The sequence below is a fragment of the Podarcis liolepis genome (genome assembly GCF_965112155.1).
Source record: "Podarcis liolepis genome assembly, chromosome: 8".
NCBI classification, from domain to species: Eukaryota; Metazoa; Chordata; class Lepidosauria; order Squamata; family Lacertidae; genus Podarcis; species Podarcis liolepis.
In genome coordinates, this window is record NC_139560.1 from 79,229,767 (window position 1) to 79,249,930 (window position 20,164).

A 20,164-nucleotide genomic window follows, 5' to 3' on the forward strand; every position below is an offset into this window, starting at 1 on the left:
AACTGGCGATCATGGTTTGTTTTGTTTAAATTAGCAATGACCAGGAAGCCAAGAACATCCCTTGACTTCATATTGTGGTTCGCTTCTCCCATGTGGGAAAGTGGGGAAAATTGGCGCATTCACAGTAAACTTTTCTTTCAGTCATGATCTTGTTGCCCTGCAGAGTTTACTACTGGCAGAATTGGAGCTATGTTTTCACAATTGCCAAAGTCCTATTATTAATTAATAGACATATATTTGAAACAGCCTTATAAAGAATTTATGCATTTGAATTAAAGTTGCATTTATTTATAGATTTTAAGAGCTGATTCTTTTTCAACATACCACTTTAAAATTTGAGGGTGGCCTGTCGTTTCTTCTATTCCATTTCCATGTCACATTGATTGCTTCCCCCCTCTACCAGAATCCTAACATTGCTATTTTCTGTGGACTTCATTCTGTATCTCTGGTCTTAATACCACTGTTAAACTGTCTTGAAAACAGCACACAGTTACACATCCCTAGCACACATAATTTCAGGCTTACTGTTACCACCTTAAATTATAACTTAATAAAGAAGAAGCTCCTGAGCAGGCACCTAGAACTCATTTGAATCCAATATTGATGAAAGGAACACTTCAGCTGAGTCCACGTCCAGATCTGGCCTCCTACTTTTTCCTCTGTTAACCATCTACAGTTGCATGGGAGAGCCATCCCTCTATCCTATAGTTAATGTGCTCTTGCCCTTTTTCCAGATAGTTACATTTGTTGGCAGCTTTCAGGAGTCTGCAACTGCTCCCACAACTGAAAGAGCACTAAGCAGTTGTAAGTTTAAGCTTTTTCATGGAGTATTAACATTCTGAATTAATTGTGCATTGTATGGGCAATCTTTTCCCCTAGCCCAGATAGCTTATGTTAAAAGAGTTCATAAAAGTAGAAATTCTTATTAGCATCTTGCATTTCTCCTGCTGCTTCAACTGTGAAGCATATATAAAGATTATGTTTTCTATAAGAGCTTTTAAATGGAGTTAACTGATTGCCATTAACTTGAATTAGCAACTGCACCTGAAACTACAAGTCTGAATAGTGCAACCATTTGTGTCTGAATTCAGACTAAAGAACAAATCTTTTTTTTAAAAAGGTTACCAGGGCTGTATTCAAAGTAGTGTTAAGCAGGTTGTTTTGTCAGTGCAAGGATTTATCCTTGTGCAACAGAAGAAAAACCTCTTCCTCTGGGCCCCCAAATTTGTTCTGGGTGTTTCCCCAACCCTCTGGAACAGCTTTGGGTATGGCATGGGGTATGCATGAGGGGTGGAGAAAAGGAGGGAAATCCCATTGCACCAACTCTAATCCTATTTATAGCACAGCTGTTTAGCTCAATACTACCCAAAGTGAAATATTGAGCTGGAGGACTAAGACTGCATATGAATGACAACCATATGTCAGGAGTGCTCTGATGGTGTTTCCTGCTTGGCAGGGGGTTGGACTCGATGGCCTTTGTGGTCTCTTCCAACTCTATGATTCTATGAATGACATTTTATTTTAGAATTAGTGAGAGTCTGAGCACTTCCTTTTTCTTTGTAGTCCACACACAATCTAGATCTAATGCATATTTTTGCTCCTGAAAAGTGCATTTTGAAAAATTGGTTGGTTCATTCCAAAATAAAAATTCATTGCAGATTGATTCTGCATTTCCCCACAGTGTGTCCATTTGAAAACAGATGAAGGTGGTTCCAGCAATGGGGGAGTGTATCCACACCTCCCCTTCTTCATTCACCCAGGGCATATGCAGGGAGGAAAAGGCATTGATAACCTAATCAATGGAGGTTTTTCAAATGGTTATCCGATAACCACACCCACCTATCCTTCTGGATGGCAGGATTTAGAGTCAATCAAGATTGAAAGCAGCATGCTGAGGACGACCACGAACAATTCCAGAGTAACAAAAAGTATGCTTTGGTACTACAAAGGGATTGGTGTGTACACAGCCTGAGCCTTATGTCCTTAGTGCACATGTATGAATTGCACCGCGGTGGCCAAAACGGTGGCCTTCAGATGTTGGACTGCGGCTTCCATAATCCCTGGCCAATGGCCATGTTGGATGGGACTGGTGTGAGCCGGGAGCCCAAAAACATCTGGAGGGCACAGTGATGTAAACCCCCAAATTCTAATGTTGAAGCATGTACTATGAAAATACTGCTACTAACTTTTACTCAGTTTTACTCAAAAATAGTGAGGCCTTTTCTGTTAGTTAGAGATTCTATTTCTAACAATTCTGTAAGGGCTGCCACCCATTTTGCAGGTGGCAAAGTAAGGCTGAGAGTCTGCTGAAGCATGATTTTTAAGATTATTTGGCATGATTTTTCTTTTATTACCATGAAGAAATTAGCACAGGTCTCAGTTCAGGTAAACAGAAGCTTAAGCAGTTAGAGGCACATTCAGAATGTCATCAATACTGGGCACCTCAGTAATGAAATAGTTTTAATTCAGTTGTGAACAATTATTATCAGAAGCCCTTTACCTGAGAAATAGGAGGGAAAGGATACATTGAAAGGAAAATCTAGATTCATTTTATAGAAATGAAGTTATTTTCCACGGATTGCAGTAGGACTTTGCACTTAATGCAGCCCTTTGAAAGGATATTATTTGTAAGGATCAGGTGCCTGGTTTCTGCAGAAGCATTTTGGCTGCTTTTCCATTTCTAGTGACTCATTGGTGCTCAGAGAGCACCAGTGATATAAATTAGTAATGATGGAAAAGCAGTTTCCAAAGTGGTTGTTTGAATCTGCTCTACGGGGTTTTGTGGAGTTGGGCATGCCTATTTCTTGATTTCTGTACTTTAAATTACCTAGAAAGTCTAGGAGTGTTCTGAAGTTATGTAGGCCTAAGAGTGTTTGGGGTTGGGTGATCAGACAACAGTAAGGATCTCCAGCAGAGCCCATTGCTGATCAATTCAAAGGGACATGAGCACATGATAAGGACGGGAAAATATCAGAAGTTCAAATCAGAAACGTCCCTAAGAACAAGGCAAGTAGAGACACTCCAAATGAATGCCTGACATTTTCACTTCTTTCATAATTTTGCATTATTGTACCCTGTCGCTATCTAGGTAGAAGGACTCTAAAAAAGGGCTCCAGTTAGGAAAGAGGCAACCAAAGAGCACAGCTGTCCATAAAATACCTGAGTGTAATTAAAGCTGCTTAAATAGATAAACATGCAGCTCTCCTCCTTCTAGAATATGTAGATTTGTTTGGGTGCCATGAAGCCACCGATCATTAAAACTGTACCAGATGTTCTGCTATGGATTTTGTTTAATTGCTTGTATGAAACTTCTTCATAAACATTCTTGGATAAATTTAACTGACTGACATGTATTGCAGAATATTTAACTGGACTGCAAAATAAGACGAGGGAACTTTTTTTATACAGCTTACAGTAATTAAGTTGTTGTTGTTGCAGCTGGCTGACAGACTACATTATTACACAAACCATCAACCCATCATACAACAAATGACAAGTGGGGGAAAATGTTCTGAATGAGCAATAATGGCACTAGATGTTTGTCTTGTTCTGTCAGTCCAATTACAAGGGCTTGATGGTTTAATTGGTCTTCAGACTGTTAGCTCCCTAGCGTCTATAATTTTAGCCTGTGATAGATTTTTACCACTCTACATATTTCAGTGATACTGGCAAAGCAGGCAGACCTTCTGCTGGAGATTATGCCTGATATGGTCTGCTAAAAGCATTTCTAAGAATATATATACTGTGTCTATTTATTTATTTACTTACTTACTTACTTACTTACTTACTTACTCAGTCATTTTAGTTCATAATCTGTCCTGTTGCTAGTTCAGGATAGTAGAAGCTTAATGACCAGGGTTTTACAGCAGAGTTGGGAAACTGAACCCTCCTATGGCTGGCAAGGCAACAACAGATCTTTAAACGATTATTTCCGCTTACCATAGACTCTCACAAATTACCATTAATGTAATCATATTTATAACTCTCAAGCATTCTGTGTAGGCCTGCCACTGGTAATTATTTGGAAATTGCCTGTGATGGCAATGAGTGGCTAGGAGGAAACTGGATTCATTATCCAGTGTTTCAATTAGCTTCCTATAGCTTTCCAGGCATAACTCAAAGGTACTGCTTTAATCTATTTGGCACTAAATTGTATGAACACTACGTCCTAGAACCCACCTTCTGCCATGATTAGCTTAAATTATCCTTCTGAGCAGGGATAGGGAATATGGATAATAGACCAAGTCAACTTTCCATTAAATTTTGGTTTATATACTGCAAACAAAATTTTGTATAGCTTTCATTTCTAAGGAAAAGAAGTAACTGATCTGTATGTGTATTTGCCAACCATTGAGAGAGACATATTGAGGGAGCACCAGTGACTGTGTGGGAAGGAGAGGTTGAAACCCATTTTGTTAACTTCCTTATCTTAGGATTGAACCAAGCCATAGCATTTTATAGTTCTCGGTAGTGGCACCTGCCCTGTGGAATACCCTCCCATCAGATGTCAAGGCAATAAGCAACTATTTTACTTTTAAAAGACATCTGAAGGCAACCTTGTTTAGGGAAGTTTTTAATGTTTAATGCTGTATTGTGTTTTTAATATTCAGTTGGGAGCCGCCCAGAGTGGCCGGGGAAACCCAGCCAGATGGGCGAGGTATAAATAATAAATTTGATGATGATGATGATAGCTTAGTGGTTATTTGACTCTGAGGAGTGTGTATGATCTGTCCTGAAGCTTCAGTATATGAGAGTTAAAATAAAACAAGTAGAATTCACAGTGGTTTGAAAATAATACACTTTTGTATTGATATTTTTTATTCTTTTTTTGTAGGACATATTACTATTACACAGTATTTATTAAACTATTATCCTGGCCTTGATATTGAGAAAAGGAATGTCTTTGGATTTACTGCACTCATGAAGTCTGCAATGCAAGGCCGAAGTGAATGCATCAGAGCTTTAATGTTGGCAGGTATAGAAAAATCCTCTGCTTCATTATCCTCATTCCCTTGAACTACTGTAAAGACTACTTCTAAATGAAGGACTGCAGTTCTTGATATTTACTCTCTTGGCAGCCCTGCCTACTCTAATTACAGACTGGACAAAGAAAGAGAGTGGGAGAGAGAAATTCAAAACCACTGTTGCTTATTGTTGTTTTCCACCACTGAATTTTCTACAAATGGATCTCATTAAGGAAACTAAATTCATTAATTTATTTATAAACATGAATATTCTACCATATTTTGCAAAACCAGTACCAAACACAATCTAGGGCAGCTGAAATTTCCTTTCAGTGCCTACAGGGTTTACATACTCAGTTTAAATGGAAGGCATAACCCAGTGGCATAGCGTGGGTTGTCAGCACCCGGGGCAAGGCAAGTAATTTGCGCCCCCTAACCCATGGATTTGCACCCCCTAACCCGTGGATTTGCGCCCCCTAACCCTAACCCCCAGATGTTGCGCCCGGTGCGGCCCCCCCTGCACCCCCCACGCTACGCCACTGGCATAACCCAGTGAACTTGTACTAACCCCTTGCAAAAATAAGTTTGTATAGTGCAGAACTTTCATAAAACACAATAGGAAAAGCAGACAAAGCAGCTGAATTAAAAGCAGAGAGTAACAATTGGAATACTAAAATTATATTAAAAGCACCCTGAAATAGAAAAAAAGAAAAGTCTCCAGCAATCAGCTGAAGCTTAAAAGAGAAGAGTCCTGGCATGTCTCTACAGAGAAGGCATTTCACAGTTGTGGTTCCACCACTAAAAAGACTGTCTTGAGTGCCCATCTTCTGAAGTTACATAAGGATGGAGCAGAGCCTCTGAAGTTGACTTTAACTGGCAGCAGGCTTGCTTGCTTATTTTTTAAAATTTCTATATCACTCTTCCAACTGGGGGCTGAGGGGGGGCATACAACATAATTAAGACAGTGTTACTAAATATCTGCAATAACAATAGAAAACTAAAAACACACCTCTTGAAAATTTACAAATTTTATTCACAGGGTTATTTCAGTAGTTCATGGAGACCAGAGTGTTTTTTGTGTATTTCAGGTTATCAGGAAACGGGTTAATAGCAAAGTGATGTGGAGATGGGCTATTACTTCTGCTCATTTTAGGGAAGCTATCAGGATGGCAGGTACTGGCCAGACATTATATTTAGAAATAATTCATGGATTAAGGACTGCTCAGCAATTGCAAGAAATAATGGAGCTTGTAGAGTGCTAAAGAGGATGAAACATGGATTTATTGCCAAAAGGCTCAGGAGAAACAGAGCTAAGCTATTGCAGCCTTATTTTGAGAGAGTATCCCTAAGCCAGGGCAAACCATAGTGATTACTCATTGCTTTTAGCAAATATTACAGAACAGGAATTCACACGAGATACAAATATGTTCTTCTGTTCAAATACCTGAAGGCTCCCATTTGTTAAATATGGTTTAACATATGGTAAAATGGTAAGATACACAATTTCAACCCATCTAAAGGCAATTGCACAAATATTCTCAGCTGTAAATTTCTCCTATGCTAGTTAGGTTGCTGTGGACTCCCGCAGTTGTTTGAAATATTTTTAAAACTTGAGCCTAAGCCCACTTTTGTTGGGAGTCAGCCCCATTCATTCAATAAGATTTACTTCTGAGTAGGCTATTACGTGACCAATTTACTCATACTGAAATGAGTCGAAAAATGAAGCTATGAAACATCTACGTCAATATTGCCGTTTTAAAAAAGAAGGGCCCAAAAGTTCCTATAAACTTGGAGTTTTTCTGATGTTTTTGCTGGAAACCTCAGCTCAGATACTTCAAGCATATTTCATTTGCAGATAATATTGCAATATGTGTAGCTGTATTAATTTAATGGAATATTAATATTCCAAACTGACTGGGATGTCCAGGTTACTTATTCTGAAAAAAACCCCGTTTGTAATATTAGATTTCTCTCTGGAAAATCAGGTCTAAGTGGAGATGGACACGTTTCTTACAAGCTGATTTTCAGACTCAATGTAATTCAGAATGATTGATAGAATGCCATGACACTTGGAAGGAGGACTTGAATATTCATGTGTGACCCAGGTAGCAAAGTACCTAACCTCATTTATGTTCGTGTGGGATTAGTTTTAAAGAAGTCACTGCAATACTTCAGTAGTGTTTAAAGCAAATCTTGTGTCCCAAATAGATTTCCTGAGAAAGAACATACAGCAAAAATTTGACAAGCTATTAGAGAAGACTTATTTGTGGTTACTGTGCAGATAATCTTCAGTATTTTCTATCTACAGCTTTACTGGTAGAATTTCCCCATTTAGGCAGAGAGGATGCTGGAGTCAAGAGCTGAGAATACCATATTCCGTTCATTTCTTTTCTTAGTCCTACGACAACAATAACACAGAAAACATTATCTGAGCTCTGTATTTTTTCTACTATTCATTCCATTAGTATTATTTATTACTTGATTAAATCTTTGTGTTCCGTGGGATAAATGTTCATATTTATCTTCAGAGTCTCTTTCAGTGATGGTACCAGCACACACTCCAAGGTATTCTCCAGTCACCCATCTGTGCGATTGGAGAGAGATCAAACAGGAAAGACAAGTTGCTTACCAGTAAATTGTGTTATTTGATTGGTCATCTGTGCAGTCACAGCTCATGTAGTTTCTTCACTGCTGGTGCCGTCAGTTCGTTGAAATCATCAGGGCAAGGCTGAAGGAACAGAACAGGAGGCAACTGCCTCACCTGTTTCAGGCCAACCCTTCTCCCTGAAAGGAGGGGACAGAAATACTAACCCCCTGACTAACATATTATAAACTCCTGAAAATGTTTTACACTCAAGTGTGACTGCACAGATGGCCACCATTACAGGTAAACAGCCTAATTTTGGTGCACTTGATCCTGAAATACAATCTTAAGAACAGCTGGGAATGTACACACATGGAGTAGCAAAACTTCAATGCCTAGAGCAGGAAAAGCAGTCAACTACTTTGAGTTTCCCTGAGATAAAACAGCAGAAAATTACATGAGGAGGAATACATAATGCCATTTTTGTTGTTAAATAAATGTAAAACAAAAACACAGCCAACATTTTTTATTTATCAGAATATAGTATTGCCAGTATAAGAGTAGAGATAAGTAGGGGTCAGTGAACCACATCTTCCTATCACCTTTCCTCCTTTTCCTGTCTGGCATTGGATGGTTTCAGATAGATATACCTTTCACTGACTCTTATTCTGGTCAGATGTAATCTCAAATTAACCTCTTAACCATTCATGAGATTAGCCTAAATCCACAGATTTGGGTTTCTGGCTGTGCCATCTGGTGTGCTGGAATTGTCAGCAAACACTATTCACATCTCTTCCATTTGTCCTTTCAATAGCTTTTGTTTGTTTTTTACTGGTACTTTTTTGTTGGCTGTTTAGTATGTGTAATTTTGCTTTCATCTGCAAAATGAAAGGTCCATTGTAGACCTAACATTCCCAGTCTCCTGGCCATTCCCCCTTCCAGTCCGTTTTTGGAGCTGACTGTGGTGTACAGTTTACATGGCAGGCGGGGGGGGGGGAGAAAGAGGAGCATATGAGCAAGATTCCCTTAGATACCATTCTTTTTCTGAATTGCAGTCCTTCTATTAATTGTATATCTATCTGTTGCAAATCCTACACCTGTAATTTGCTACATTTAGAGATACTCTGCTTTCAAATGCAAGTGCAAATGCAATATAAAATGATTTAAAACTGAATATGTGTAGACAAATGTGACCACAGCCAAATTTCATCTGGCCCTCTGGGGTGGGTTTGATGTTATGTCAATCGCAGTTCCTTTGCAATAAGATCATCACAGAGGGAAACACTTCTCAGCAGACTTTTGTTCCTTGCAAATATAGAAATAATAATAATCCATGCATTTTGCAATAGCATGCATGCAGTTTTGGGGATGTAACTGCATTTTGAAGTTTGAGGTTTTAAATAGCTGTATGTGAAATTTTGCTGTTCAACTAGGCATTGACACTATTTGCATTCTTCCAGGATTACAGAGTTCCTTTTGCCTTTTTCAGAGACAGGACAGATTAAAATGTAGTCTGCAATATCATTTAACAAATGTTAAAAACAAATGTTGATAAATAAAAGGCTGAAGAAAAGTAAAGGAGAAACTTGAGTGCAGATACACTTATTTAATTAGGATACAGTCATACCTTGGGTCTCGAACGCCTTGTGACTCGAACATTTTGGCTTCCAAACACCACAAACCGAGAAATGAGTGTTCTGGTTTGCGAACATTTTTTGGAAGCCAAACGTCTGTCGTGGCTTCCAGTGGAGTGCAGGAAGCTTGCTGCAGCCAATCGGAAGCTGCGCCTTGGTTTTCAAAAGTCAAATGGACTTCCGGAATGGATTCCATCCGAGAACCAAGGTACGACTGTATCTGTATCTACAGGAAATAGCTTGGATCTAGCCAGGCCCACTAATATGGGGCCACAAACAGTTTTATGCAGAGTAATGTGGCCCTTAGTCTACAAAAGGTTACCACCCCTGCCATGGGCTGTAACAAAATAAGATAAATGGAAGTTTAAGTTTAATGTGAGAAGCGTGTGGATGGTAGAATCATGTTTTCCTAGGAACAAAACCTAGAAAAACCATTCATTCACAATACACACTTCCACAACATTCTTTACTGGTGATTTGAATTAAACAAATATTTAAAATACCTCAGAGATTATCACAAAACTGCACTTCTTTAAGACTTTTGAGATTGATACAGTGTTTTTTTAAAACTCCAACTCAATGAGACAATGAAATGCAAGGTCAGGCAGCACTTATTACTTGTGTTGTGATGATGACACATGTTAAACATCACTCTAATTTCTGATGGTGTAGCTATGGGGTCATAACAATATCTGCTGGCTCTCACTACAGTTCTGTACTGAGCAGCAAATATCTAAATAATTTATGTAGCTAAAAAAACCAAAGTAAAATTGGGTTGTTTTATCAAAATATTAACTGACAGTCAAAATAAGAGTTGTCAAGCAGCTAAGGTTTCAGAGTTTCCTAACGCAATATCTTACAAAATTCAGGATATGCTTAGCTTTACCTATATAATGTGGTGAGCTGCACTTTAATAAATAAATAAATAAATAAATAAACTCTCTCTCTCTCTCTCTCTCTCTCTCTCTCTCTCTCTCTCTCTCCTTTGAGGGGCAAACATTTATGCCACAGACCCAGGCCGTGGATTCACATCTCAGGAATGGGCATGTTTCACAGGAAGAATAGAATCTGCCTATCTTATGCAAAGACTTATGGACAAGCCATGTGCTGAGCAATTTTGTGACCACTATGAGCTAGAATGGCCAAAGTTGAAAGAACTTCTTGCCAAGGCTGCAGAGCCAAAGACCTGTTTGCAAAAGATCTCGGAAAGCGTCAGATCAATAATAGCTTCCAGAGGTTTCAAAGGCCCTGAAGATGATGGTGTCCTTGATCATATGGTTCGGGTGACAACAAGTCTAAGGAGCTCTTTTGTTGCAATAGCTTGTAGGACCGTGTGCCCTGGAAGTCCGCCTGGCGTAGGGAAACGCAGGCCTGCTGTACAAGAGATCTTTAGGAAACAAAGAGCCAAGGAAATCAAATCTATGGATAGCAAAGACCATTTTAACAGCTATGAGAAGCTGTTTCAGAACTCCAGAGTTATGTTAGTCTCCAAAAAGAAGGAAAGGCGAGCCAGCCTCCAGCCTTTCAGTCTAAATGTACCTCAGGTTAGCATTGTGGTTCCAAGGAAATCAAGCTTGCTGCCACTACACTTGTTGAGAAGGAGCAGTGTGCGCCCAGGATTTGTCATCCCCAAAGTCCGAATCAACAAGGCACCTCCACCTACTTTCCAGCCAGAGAAAGTCAGACGAAAAAGCAGTGCCGGTGATGGGGCTTACCTGCAGATTCCTAAGTGGAGGTATAAAGAGCTGAAGGAAGAAAGGAAGAAAGCAGAGGAAGAAGAAAAGAAAAAAGCAGAAGCAGCTCAGAAACAGAAGCAAGGGTCTCCCGTGAAAAGCAAGACTTGAACTGAGGCTGAGACTCATGATAGCACTACTGAGATCAATAGAAAAGTCAAGTTGCTGTATTGGGGCCAGCTGAATGACACAATTTAAAGGAGAAGAAATCGTCTAGAGAGCAACTGATACGGTAAAGTGTATATACATCAAGAAATGTAAGGAAAGATTTAGAGAATCTGTGAACAGGTTTAAAATATGGAAAAGGTAGTTTTCTTGGGGTGGAAAACAGATGTCCCACAAAAGGGGTAATGGGATAAAGCTCCAAGAAGGGAGAGTTAGTCTGGATATCAGACATTTTTCTATACATAAAAGAGTATTAAGCTACAGAGTATGTTTGCAAGGGAAACTAATATTAAAAGTAGATTTCATAAGCACTGGCTTGGGGATAAGTGAAAAGACAAGTCTACGGATTTTGTACAAGTGTATTATGATCTCCCCATCCCCCACACTAAAGTAAAGGGCTTTAGCTTGATGCTTGCTTTTAAGAAAATATGGACATTGTAATGAAATTTCAAAAAACAAAAAACCAAACATTGAAAGGATGCAAAAATCTCAGGGCATTTTGTAGAAAACCAACTTTATGAATAAAATGTTTGTAAAGCATTTCTTTTGAAAGATATGTTAATGGAAACAAAATGGTCAGAAATGATATATTTTGTATTGAATGAGATTTCACTGTTTATTTATAAAAAGTGTAAAAACTACTACGAATTGGGTTAATTTCACAAAATGCAACATTTCTGAGGATCCTCCCCAGTTATTTTTCAGGATTATGCTCAACTTTAGGCTCTCCCACTTCTGTATTCTGAAACAGATCTGCAGCAAAATTTGCAACGTGATGTGCTCCCTGTTCAGGATCCAGCTGTCACGTTCCTTAGCCACACCATTTTTATTTATTTTTTTAACTCTCAACAGCCAGTCAGCATGCTGTGGCCACTGAACATTTGAGCATCATTTGAATCCCTCCCGACTTCTTCCTAAATATGTTTTCTTCTTCTGCAGACCCCTATACCTGCTGATACATTCCCAGCTTGCGTGTGGGCAGTGCCATTTTTGCTTTATAAGAAGCTGCACTCATTTCCTGAACATCAGAAATAGGGGGAATGGTGCTTCTTCTAAGAAGCTCAAGGCATTTTTAGTACATGCAAAAATTCTGTTGAACACCACCACTGAGCTTAAAGTGCAAACATAGCCATTCTCAGAAATAAACCCCACTGAGTTCAATGAATTTACTTGCTGGCAGGGTATAGATTTGATTCAGTTCTCATTTAAAGCCAAATTTATCAAAGCAAGAACTGGAATACAGCAATCCTTTGAAATTCACATGTATCTGAATCTGCAATGCAGTTTTCCAAGAAGTGCTTACAAAAATGCATGTACCGGTATATAATTTAGGCAAAAGTGTGCATAAAAACACTAAAATGCGAAAGGATTTGCATGACTTTTTTTTTATGCAGACTGTTGCAGAAATGTGGAGAACTGAATCTAAGGTTTGAAAAATGAGAAACAGAATACCAAACTGAGAGACACTACTTCCTGGTCTATATGGGACAGGAGCTTTAGCTACACATGCATGCTTCTAGTATGGAAGACCATCAACTAAATGAATGCATATACATTTTTGTTCATTTTTTAATCAGTTCTCTGCAAAACTAAATTGCTGATATGTATTAATTTCTGCTATTACTAAAATTTATGGCATCCTAAAAAGATGTCGGTAATATTTTCAAATGATGCTCTCCCCTTTTTTGTAATTAGAGGGCAAGCTTTCAGATGCCCATGGCAAAACTGCCTATATGCATCTTACTCTTATGCTCCAACAGAGATGATATCTTTTTTCTGCACAGCCAACACATTATATTTACATATCAAATCAGTCAGTTTCTTTAAAAAAATCAATTCTTACAAGCAAGTACATGAATTGCACTTTTGATTATCATCTAAAGGACAGGTTCAGCTGAAATGCACTATCACGCTCAGGGATGAATTTAAACAGTAATGTTCCAAGGGTGTAACCCATTTGTATGTCTATATGTTATATTTTCAATTATGTTAAACAATAAATTCTGTTTAAATTATGGCATGCCTTACCTCAGTTTGGTTTGGGACCAGCATGATCTTATGATCAGCTTCTAACACCATGAAATTGCCCTGCCCAGCTCCTACCTTTGCACATTCGACTAGGTCAGCTTCAACTTCGGCCGCCTTTATGGCCAATGCTCCATTAGTGGAGATTTGTAGGGCAGCCACTTGGTTGTCTCTCTCCACTTTCACAAGACATTATTAGTTAGATCAAATGTTTTCAGCTGAAACGGCTTTTAGCCGCACGGTATTACTTTCAGGTCTTGTAATCAGTGCGCCAGCAGTGTGGACTCACCCAGCTGTTGGGAAGTGCTGCGGTATGTCCCAATCCACTGGCCTTCCCTAAGATGGTCTGATTTCTATTTTTTAGAGGGGGTTCTGTCTCTTCTGCTTTTTAATTGGTTGATGAGCTGGGAGGGAGGCAGGCTAATATTCCATTTTCAGGTGCTTCGGTGTATGGTTTAGGGAAGTTTTTAATGTTTAATGCTGTTTTGTGTTTTTAAGATTTGGTTGGGAGCTGCCCAGATGTAAATGATGTATTATTATTATTATTATTATTATTATTATTATTATTATTATTATTAATAATAATAATAATATGCTGTTTGGCAAGTCCAAAAAAACTGAGCAAGTGCCTGCCTTCCACAAGTCTTTGCTCCTGCCTGCGGTCATGTGAGAGGACTCACCCAGTCCACTGTCCCCAGCATCCCACTCCTAAATCTACACTTCAGGTAAGCCAATCGTTCTTTTCCAAACTGTTAAGATGCATGAAGAGAGAGAGACCATTTTCTAGAATGCATTACCTGTATTTTTGCACAACACAATAAATCCAATTCTTACTGAAACTTCAGGCAGAGCTTATAAAACTTAGGCATTCTATTGATACCAAAGGGATCTTTATGTGCTTGCTCTCCAGTTGAAAGCCATAGTACCCAAAAGCAAATGAACTGAAGAGCTCTGTCAGATGATGTCAGAGGCTCATCTAGTCTCCAGCATCTTATTTTTACAATGGCCAACCTGATACCTATGGGAAGCCCTTAAGCAGGAATTGAGTACAACAGCACCCCCACCTGTGATTCCTAGTAACTGGTATTCACAGGCATATGTTACCTCTGACAGTGCAGGTAGGACATAGCCATCATGGCTGGCAGCTACTGAATGTCAGACCCTCCATGAATTTGTCCATCCACATTGGTTGCCATCACTGCATCTTGGGGTAGCAAACACAAGGAACTAGTTTCCCCCCTGTCCAGTGTTTTCCTATCAGCTTAATAGAACTTTAGCTGTATTGTGCCCAAGAGATACATGGAGCTCAGCTAGCATTGATGTATGTGTGTGTTTTTACAGTGAAGTCAAACTTTGCTTTTCTGTTATTGCTTCCTGAGTTTCAGTCTTCACTGATTTATTAGCAGTGCTATGCTACTACACCTAAAGTCAATATTTGAACTCCCTTTATGAGAAAAGAACCCTAGAAGCTAGCAAGCAAGCAAGCAAAAAATACTGTATCGCACAACTGTATGTTTGGCCACTGTTGAAGGATTTTGACCTTTTTACTTTGAAAGTTGGTAGTGATCTTTGCACAAGACATTATGCAATCGTTTTGTATTATGTCTAGGTATATAGACATATACTCTATTCCTGGATCTACTCCACTGTTTCAAACCCTTTGTAATACTGGGCTACACATTTTTCCTCTAGACATTCCTAAAATGGAAGCCAATAGAAACCGTTCAGTTTGTTTTTTGTTGCAGTGGCTTTAACTAGTTAATAGTTGTAGTGGTGTCTTATTTTCGAGTACAGTGGTGCCCTGCAAGACGAATGCCTCGCAAGACGGAAAACTCGCTAGATGAAAGAGTTTTCCGTTTTGGAGGTGCTTTGCAAAACGAATTTCCTATGGGCTTGCTTCGCAAGACGACAATGTCTTGCGTGTTCCTGCTGGTTTTTTTCCCTCCCCCCCTTTTTCTAAGCCGCTAAGCCGCTTATCAGCTGATCCGATCAGCAGATAAGCCGCTAAAAGCCGCTAATAGCGCTAATCCATCAATGGGCTTGCTTCGCAAGACGAACAAACCGCTAGACGAAGAGAATCACAGAACGGATTATTTTCGTCTTGCAAGGCACCACTGTACAGTGATATTGTTATATCACCCAGAAGACAGTACATAACAGAGGCCACTCAAGTTTCCTCAAACCCAAACCGGAGTCTAATTTTACATTTTACCAAAATAAATAAATAATATTCTGTTGTCCCCAATGCTTCTGTTCATCCTCCAAATGTCTATTTAATTTACAGCTTCAAAACAGCATCCAACTATCTGAGCAATAAACTGAACACAGATTTAAAACAGAACCAACAATTAATTGCACCCCATGAGCTTGATTTTTTTTGCGTAATTGTAGCCAGAACATTTTAGCTTTCTTAATTCTTTTCTACACCTATTAGCAACCACTGAGTGAAGATATACCCCATATGTATTCTGCACTAAAAATAAAATTAAGATAAATTCCTCCCCCCCATCATTACACTCCCCCCCAACCAACAAATGTTTGAAAATAGTTTTGTCACTTTCTTTTTTGGGAGAATTTATCATGCAATTTTTTGCTCACTCTGTTTTTTTAATATATAATTTAAAAAAACAGTTTTCCAATATATCCCCAATAATAGCCAAATTATAACAATAACAGTTTATTGATTCTTGTTTTACAAATCATAGTGAATGGCAAGGAGCAATACAGGGAGGTTGCATCGCCAACTACTGGAAATTTCCCCCCACTCACATGTCTCTTCTGAATTTCAACTGATGTGACCTTAGCAGAAAGGACTGCTGCTTGCACTTGGCGTGTGTTGGGGAGATGGGTGAAAATTGGGTGTCCCAACATGCACAACTAGAAGTGCTTTCCACTAAAGCAAAGCCACCATTGGATGTGACCCTTGAAAAGCAAAGAAAACTTACCTTATGGAGGAGAGAGATACGACGACTCAGGCCAAACTAACTCTAGCTGTTCCCTGCTTTGCTAAATGCCAACAAAATGGAGAATCAGGTATTTCCCTCATAACCAACAGAACCTTATATAACACTCTTAACAAATTGCCTATGTGCATTTTGGTGCCTCTGAGTTAATGACAAATATGCTCAAACTGTATGTCTTTAAATCCAGAAGCTTTTACCTGTTTACTCATCTTCCTCTAGCATCAAACTAAAGGAACAAGGAGCAGACCTTTTACACTAGTGGTGCCCTCACTATAGAACTGTCTTCCCAGCAAAGCCTTGCAAGGCCAGTTCTCTTTTAGGGTGGCTAAACAATGCTTTCTTCTCTCCCCCCCCCCAAAGATAAATTGTAATTTATGCTCAAACTGAATTTTAAATTGCTTTTCCGTTTGCCATTTCTCTAATTTTCATAATTTGTTTTAATGCTATTCTTATTAGTCTTTCATTGTTGTAATCTGCCATCAGGTTCATAGTTTAGTTGAAAAGTTAGAAATTAAGGTTGTAGCCAACTACCGTATTTTTCGCCCTATAGGACGCACTTTTCCCCCTCCAAAAATGAAGGGGAAATCTGTGTGCGTCCTATGGGGTGAATACAGGCTTTCGCTGAAGCTTGGAGAGCGAGAGGGGTCGGTGCGCACCGACCCCTCTCGCTCTCCAGGCTTCAGGAAGCTATCAGCAAGCCTGGGGAGCCCGCGGGAGTTCCCGCAGGGCTCACTAGGCTGTGGATAGTAGCCTGCCGCCCGGCGCACAGGGCGCCCTGAAGCAGAGCGCCCCACGCGCCGGGCAGACACCCGCTGTGTGGGGAGCCCTGCGGGAACTCCCGTGGGCTTCCCAGGCTTGCTGATAGCTTCCTGAAGCCTGGAGAGCGAGAGGGGTCGGTGCGCTCTCCAAGCTTCAGCGAAAGCCTGTATTCTCCCCATAGGATGCACACAGACATCGGCCAGCCCCACAAGCTCGGGGGACAGCGGGGAGGCGCAGCGCCGCCATCCCACTGTTCCCCGGCCTGGTTTTTCCTTTATTTTCCCCAAACTAGGTGCGTCCTATGGGACGAAAAATACGGCAAGTCCTAAATCCATTGAAATTAATGGACCTAAGTTAGTCATGCCCATTCAATTTAATGGATTTGCTTGGAGTAGAACTAACATTGGATAGATTATATGTATCTCACCCAATGGCAGGAAACAGGATTTACCCTGTGTGATTCAGTCACAGATGCAGCCTTTGATGGTGAGATGAAGGCCAAGGCACCTGTCCTATTCAGTTTCCTTTCCTAGTACAACTAACCTAATTAAGTTGCCACCAGTCAAACAGCTGTAATGCAATCTTGCAAGCAGATAATTACTTTGGCAAAATCTGGAGCCACTGCCAGCACCTGGACTCCTGCTCAGAACTTCCCATTATAAATTTTCTGTTCCTTTTAAATTGGTGCACTGTGCAAAAAGTTGTTCCTTTTTGTTGAACTTTTCCTGCGTCTTCTAACAGCAGCACAAGACACAGAAATTAAACATAACAGGAGTTTCCCCTAGCATAGAGTGACGGAAACATTTTTTCAGTCTAGTTTTATAAAACTGGAAGCCACTTCTTGTGTCATAGATAGCATCTTCAGTGTGTTCTGTATGTCCTGTACATATTTCCTTTTTTTGGAGGGGCGGGGGAGTTTACCTTGGAGATTAATAAGAATTAACTAGCTCAGAAAAAGACATTAAGCGTTGGAAGATACTAGTAGCAGCTGCACAGTGCTGGTGTCTTGTTTCAGCTATTCATCCATTATGCCAGCCTTTCCCAATCTAGCCGGAGTTGATGGGAATGGTAGTCAAAAGCATCTGAAGGTCACTAGGTTGATTAAAGCTCCATTATGCACAGGAGCGACATACAAAAGCAGCCCACTCTGTGTTGTAGCTTATGTGTGTGTGTTTATCTGCTGCATCGGGTGTCCAAAAAATCCAAGAGTTTTAGTAACACACTAGCAATTCACCTAGTACCATAGCTCCGTACATTTCCAACATATACAGAATAGCAAAAGGAGATGCTGTGCTTTTAATAAATGTTCCCCTAATGAGCTCAACTGAAGAGTTTATTTAAGGATGTTGTTTTTGTTCCAGATTCTTCCAGGTGTCACATTTGTCACATCAGTTGCAGGCTAATGTCCTCTCTGCTTGATAAACCATCACTTGTGGATGTCATCATGCCAGTTGATCATAGTATCATGAGCTCATGGTGAGGCAGCTCTGGTTAATTCCCCCCCCCCCCGAAAAAGCAACAGTGATTTAAAATGCAGTTATTCATCGTGCTGAATTTTTAAATGGACAAGGCTGCCACAAGGTATTCAATAAATATGGCTCCATTGAAAGCTAATCTAATGTTGCACCTGCCAGATAAATAAGATGCCAGATCTTAAATTCAAAAGCAGTCGGCTTCCTTACGCAATAGGATGCAAGGTTTTATGCTACATACTGCTCTCTTAAATTTTGCTAAAACTGAACGGATTCCCCAAGATGCAGTATTAGACTTTTGCATCAAAAACCACTCCCATGTATCCTTGAATTCAACTCCAGTGATGTTTGTAATAGCAGTCAACCGGGACAACCAAGCAAGCAAACAAACTATACTTCCTCCAAGTAAGATTTGGCTAATAATTTTACTTCCAAAACGTGATCCCAAATCTGATTGTATCCAACTAAGTTATACAGATGGCAACCATTTCGTGTGGTGGTTCCATTCCCAGCCCCCGCACACATTGGCAGCGTATAAGCATGTCCCACCCCATTATACCCCGCCCACGTTCTGCCCTCTTCTGGGTTCAAAAGGACCTGCGGTCACCATCTGTACTCAGAATAGACCCATAGAAATTTATGGACTTAAGTTCAATGGGTCTACACCAGTGTTTCCCAAACTTGGGTCTCCAGCTGTTTTGGGACTACAACTCCCATCATCCCTAGCTAGCAGGACCAGTGGTCAGGGATGGTGGGAACTAGTAGTTCAAAAAGAGCTGGAGACAAAAAATAGGGAAACACTGGTCTACACTGATTTAACATTGAATACAACTGTATTGCATTATCATGTTTTAAATAGAGATAATAGGAGTTCAACATTATCCAAAGAATGTATTCAAAACAGTGACAGGAGTGCTTATTCTTACCACCACAGCATGGATAATTAATGAAAAGTTTTTACGATTCATTTTATGCCAGAAGCAAGGCTGTATAAAATTAGAAGATATTAACAGCCAAATAGGTAAGTGGATAGGTTAGGATGTCCTTGGTAGTCTTTCAACATATTGTGCTTTCTTCTGTTACAGTTTAGTAATAATGAATCTCTTTTAGGCTTTTATGAATGCAGGATATATTAATTTAATATTGGAGGTACCCTCCCCCTCCCCCTCCCCCGTGCCACTAGTGAGAAACTTTTTAAGGCTGGTCGTATACATTTGGCTTGATTGGTCACAGGTTTTACAGGTCTGAATGATTCATTACAGATACACTTGACAATTTAAAAAATAATAATCACAGAACTTGGCATATTTCTTATTTATCTATCATACATTGTTTGGTGATTGCCGTTTTGTGGATATTTGCAATATTTCATGTTGCCATGGTCACAGCACATAGTAGTAATGACCCAAAGAGAGTTATGAGCTGCAGTTCTCCAGAAACTTTAATTCAGGGCTATTATTAAGAAAGAACAATGTGCTGAATACAGTGAAAGGACACTACAGTCAGCAAACATAGCCTTGCCCTGTTGGGAATGGATGTATCCACTGGTATATTGACCTTAGTCAAAGCAGCCTTGCATGGGCAGCCACAAACACCACCTCGGGCAGATAACATCACCTCTCCCGCAATGCTTTTCAAGTCACGTCAGTTTATCATCGAGTGTAGGGATGGAAACAAAACTGTCGCAGGTGTATGATCCAGGTATTACGTGCTGGTTTCAGTTGGTCCAACAAATGAGCAAGGGAACTCCAGATAGGACCTAGGTTGCAATGCTAAACATACTGAAATGGGAGCAAGCCCCGCTGGACCCAGCGAGATTTCTCATACATCGAAGGGTTGCTCATGTTCTCTTGATGATGTACATA

At 39.8% G+C, this 20,164-nt stretch overlaps 1 protein-coding gene across 4 annotated transcripts in view; it reads left to right on the forward strand.

The window, feature by feature from the left end:
* The window catches only part of ANKRD33B (ankyrin repeat domain 33B), a 35,930-nt gene extending 22,835 nt beyond the window's left edge, over window positions 1-13,095 (forward strand). Inside the window, exons 3-4 of one of the 4 annotated variants that reach the window (XM_083519422.1) lie at window positions 4,835-4,975; window positions 10,173-13,095. In XM_083519422.1, coding sequence (XP_083375548.1) covers window positions 4,835-4,975; window positions 10,173-11,026 — 995 coding nt within the window. In that variant the 3' untranslated portion in view covers window positions 11,027-13,095. The remainder of the gene's footprint in view (window positions 1-4,834; window positions 4,976-10,172) is intronic. The other 3 variants (XM_083519423.1, XM_083519424.1, XM_083519425.1) reach the window with 3 other exon arrangements.
* The last annotated feature ends 7,069 nt before the right edge of the window (window positions 13,096-20,164 follow it).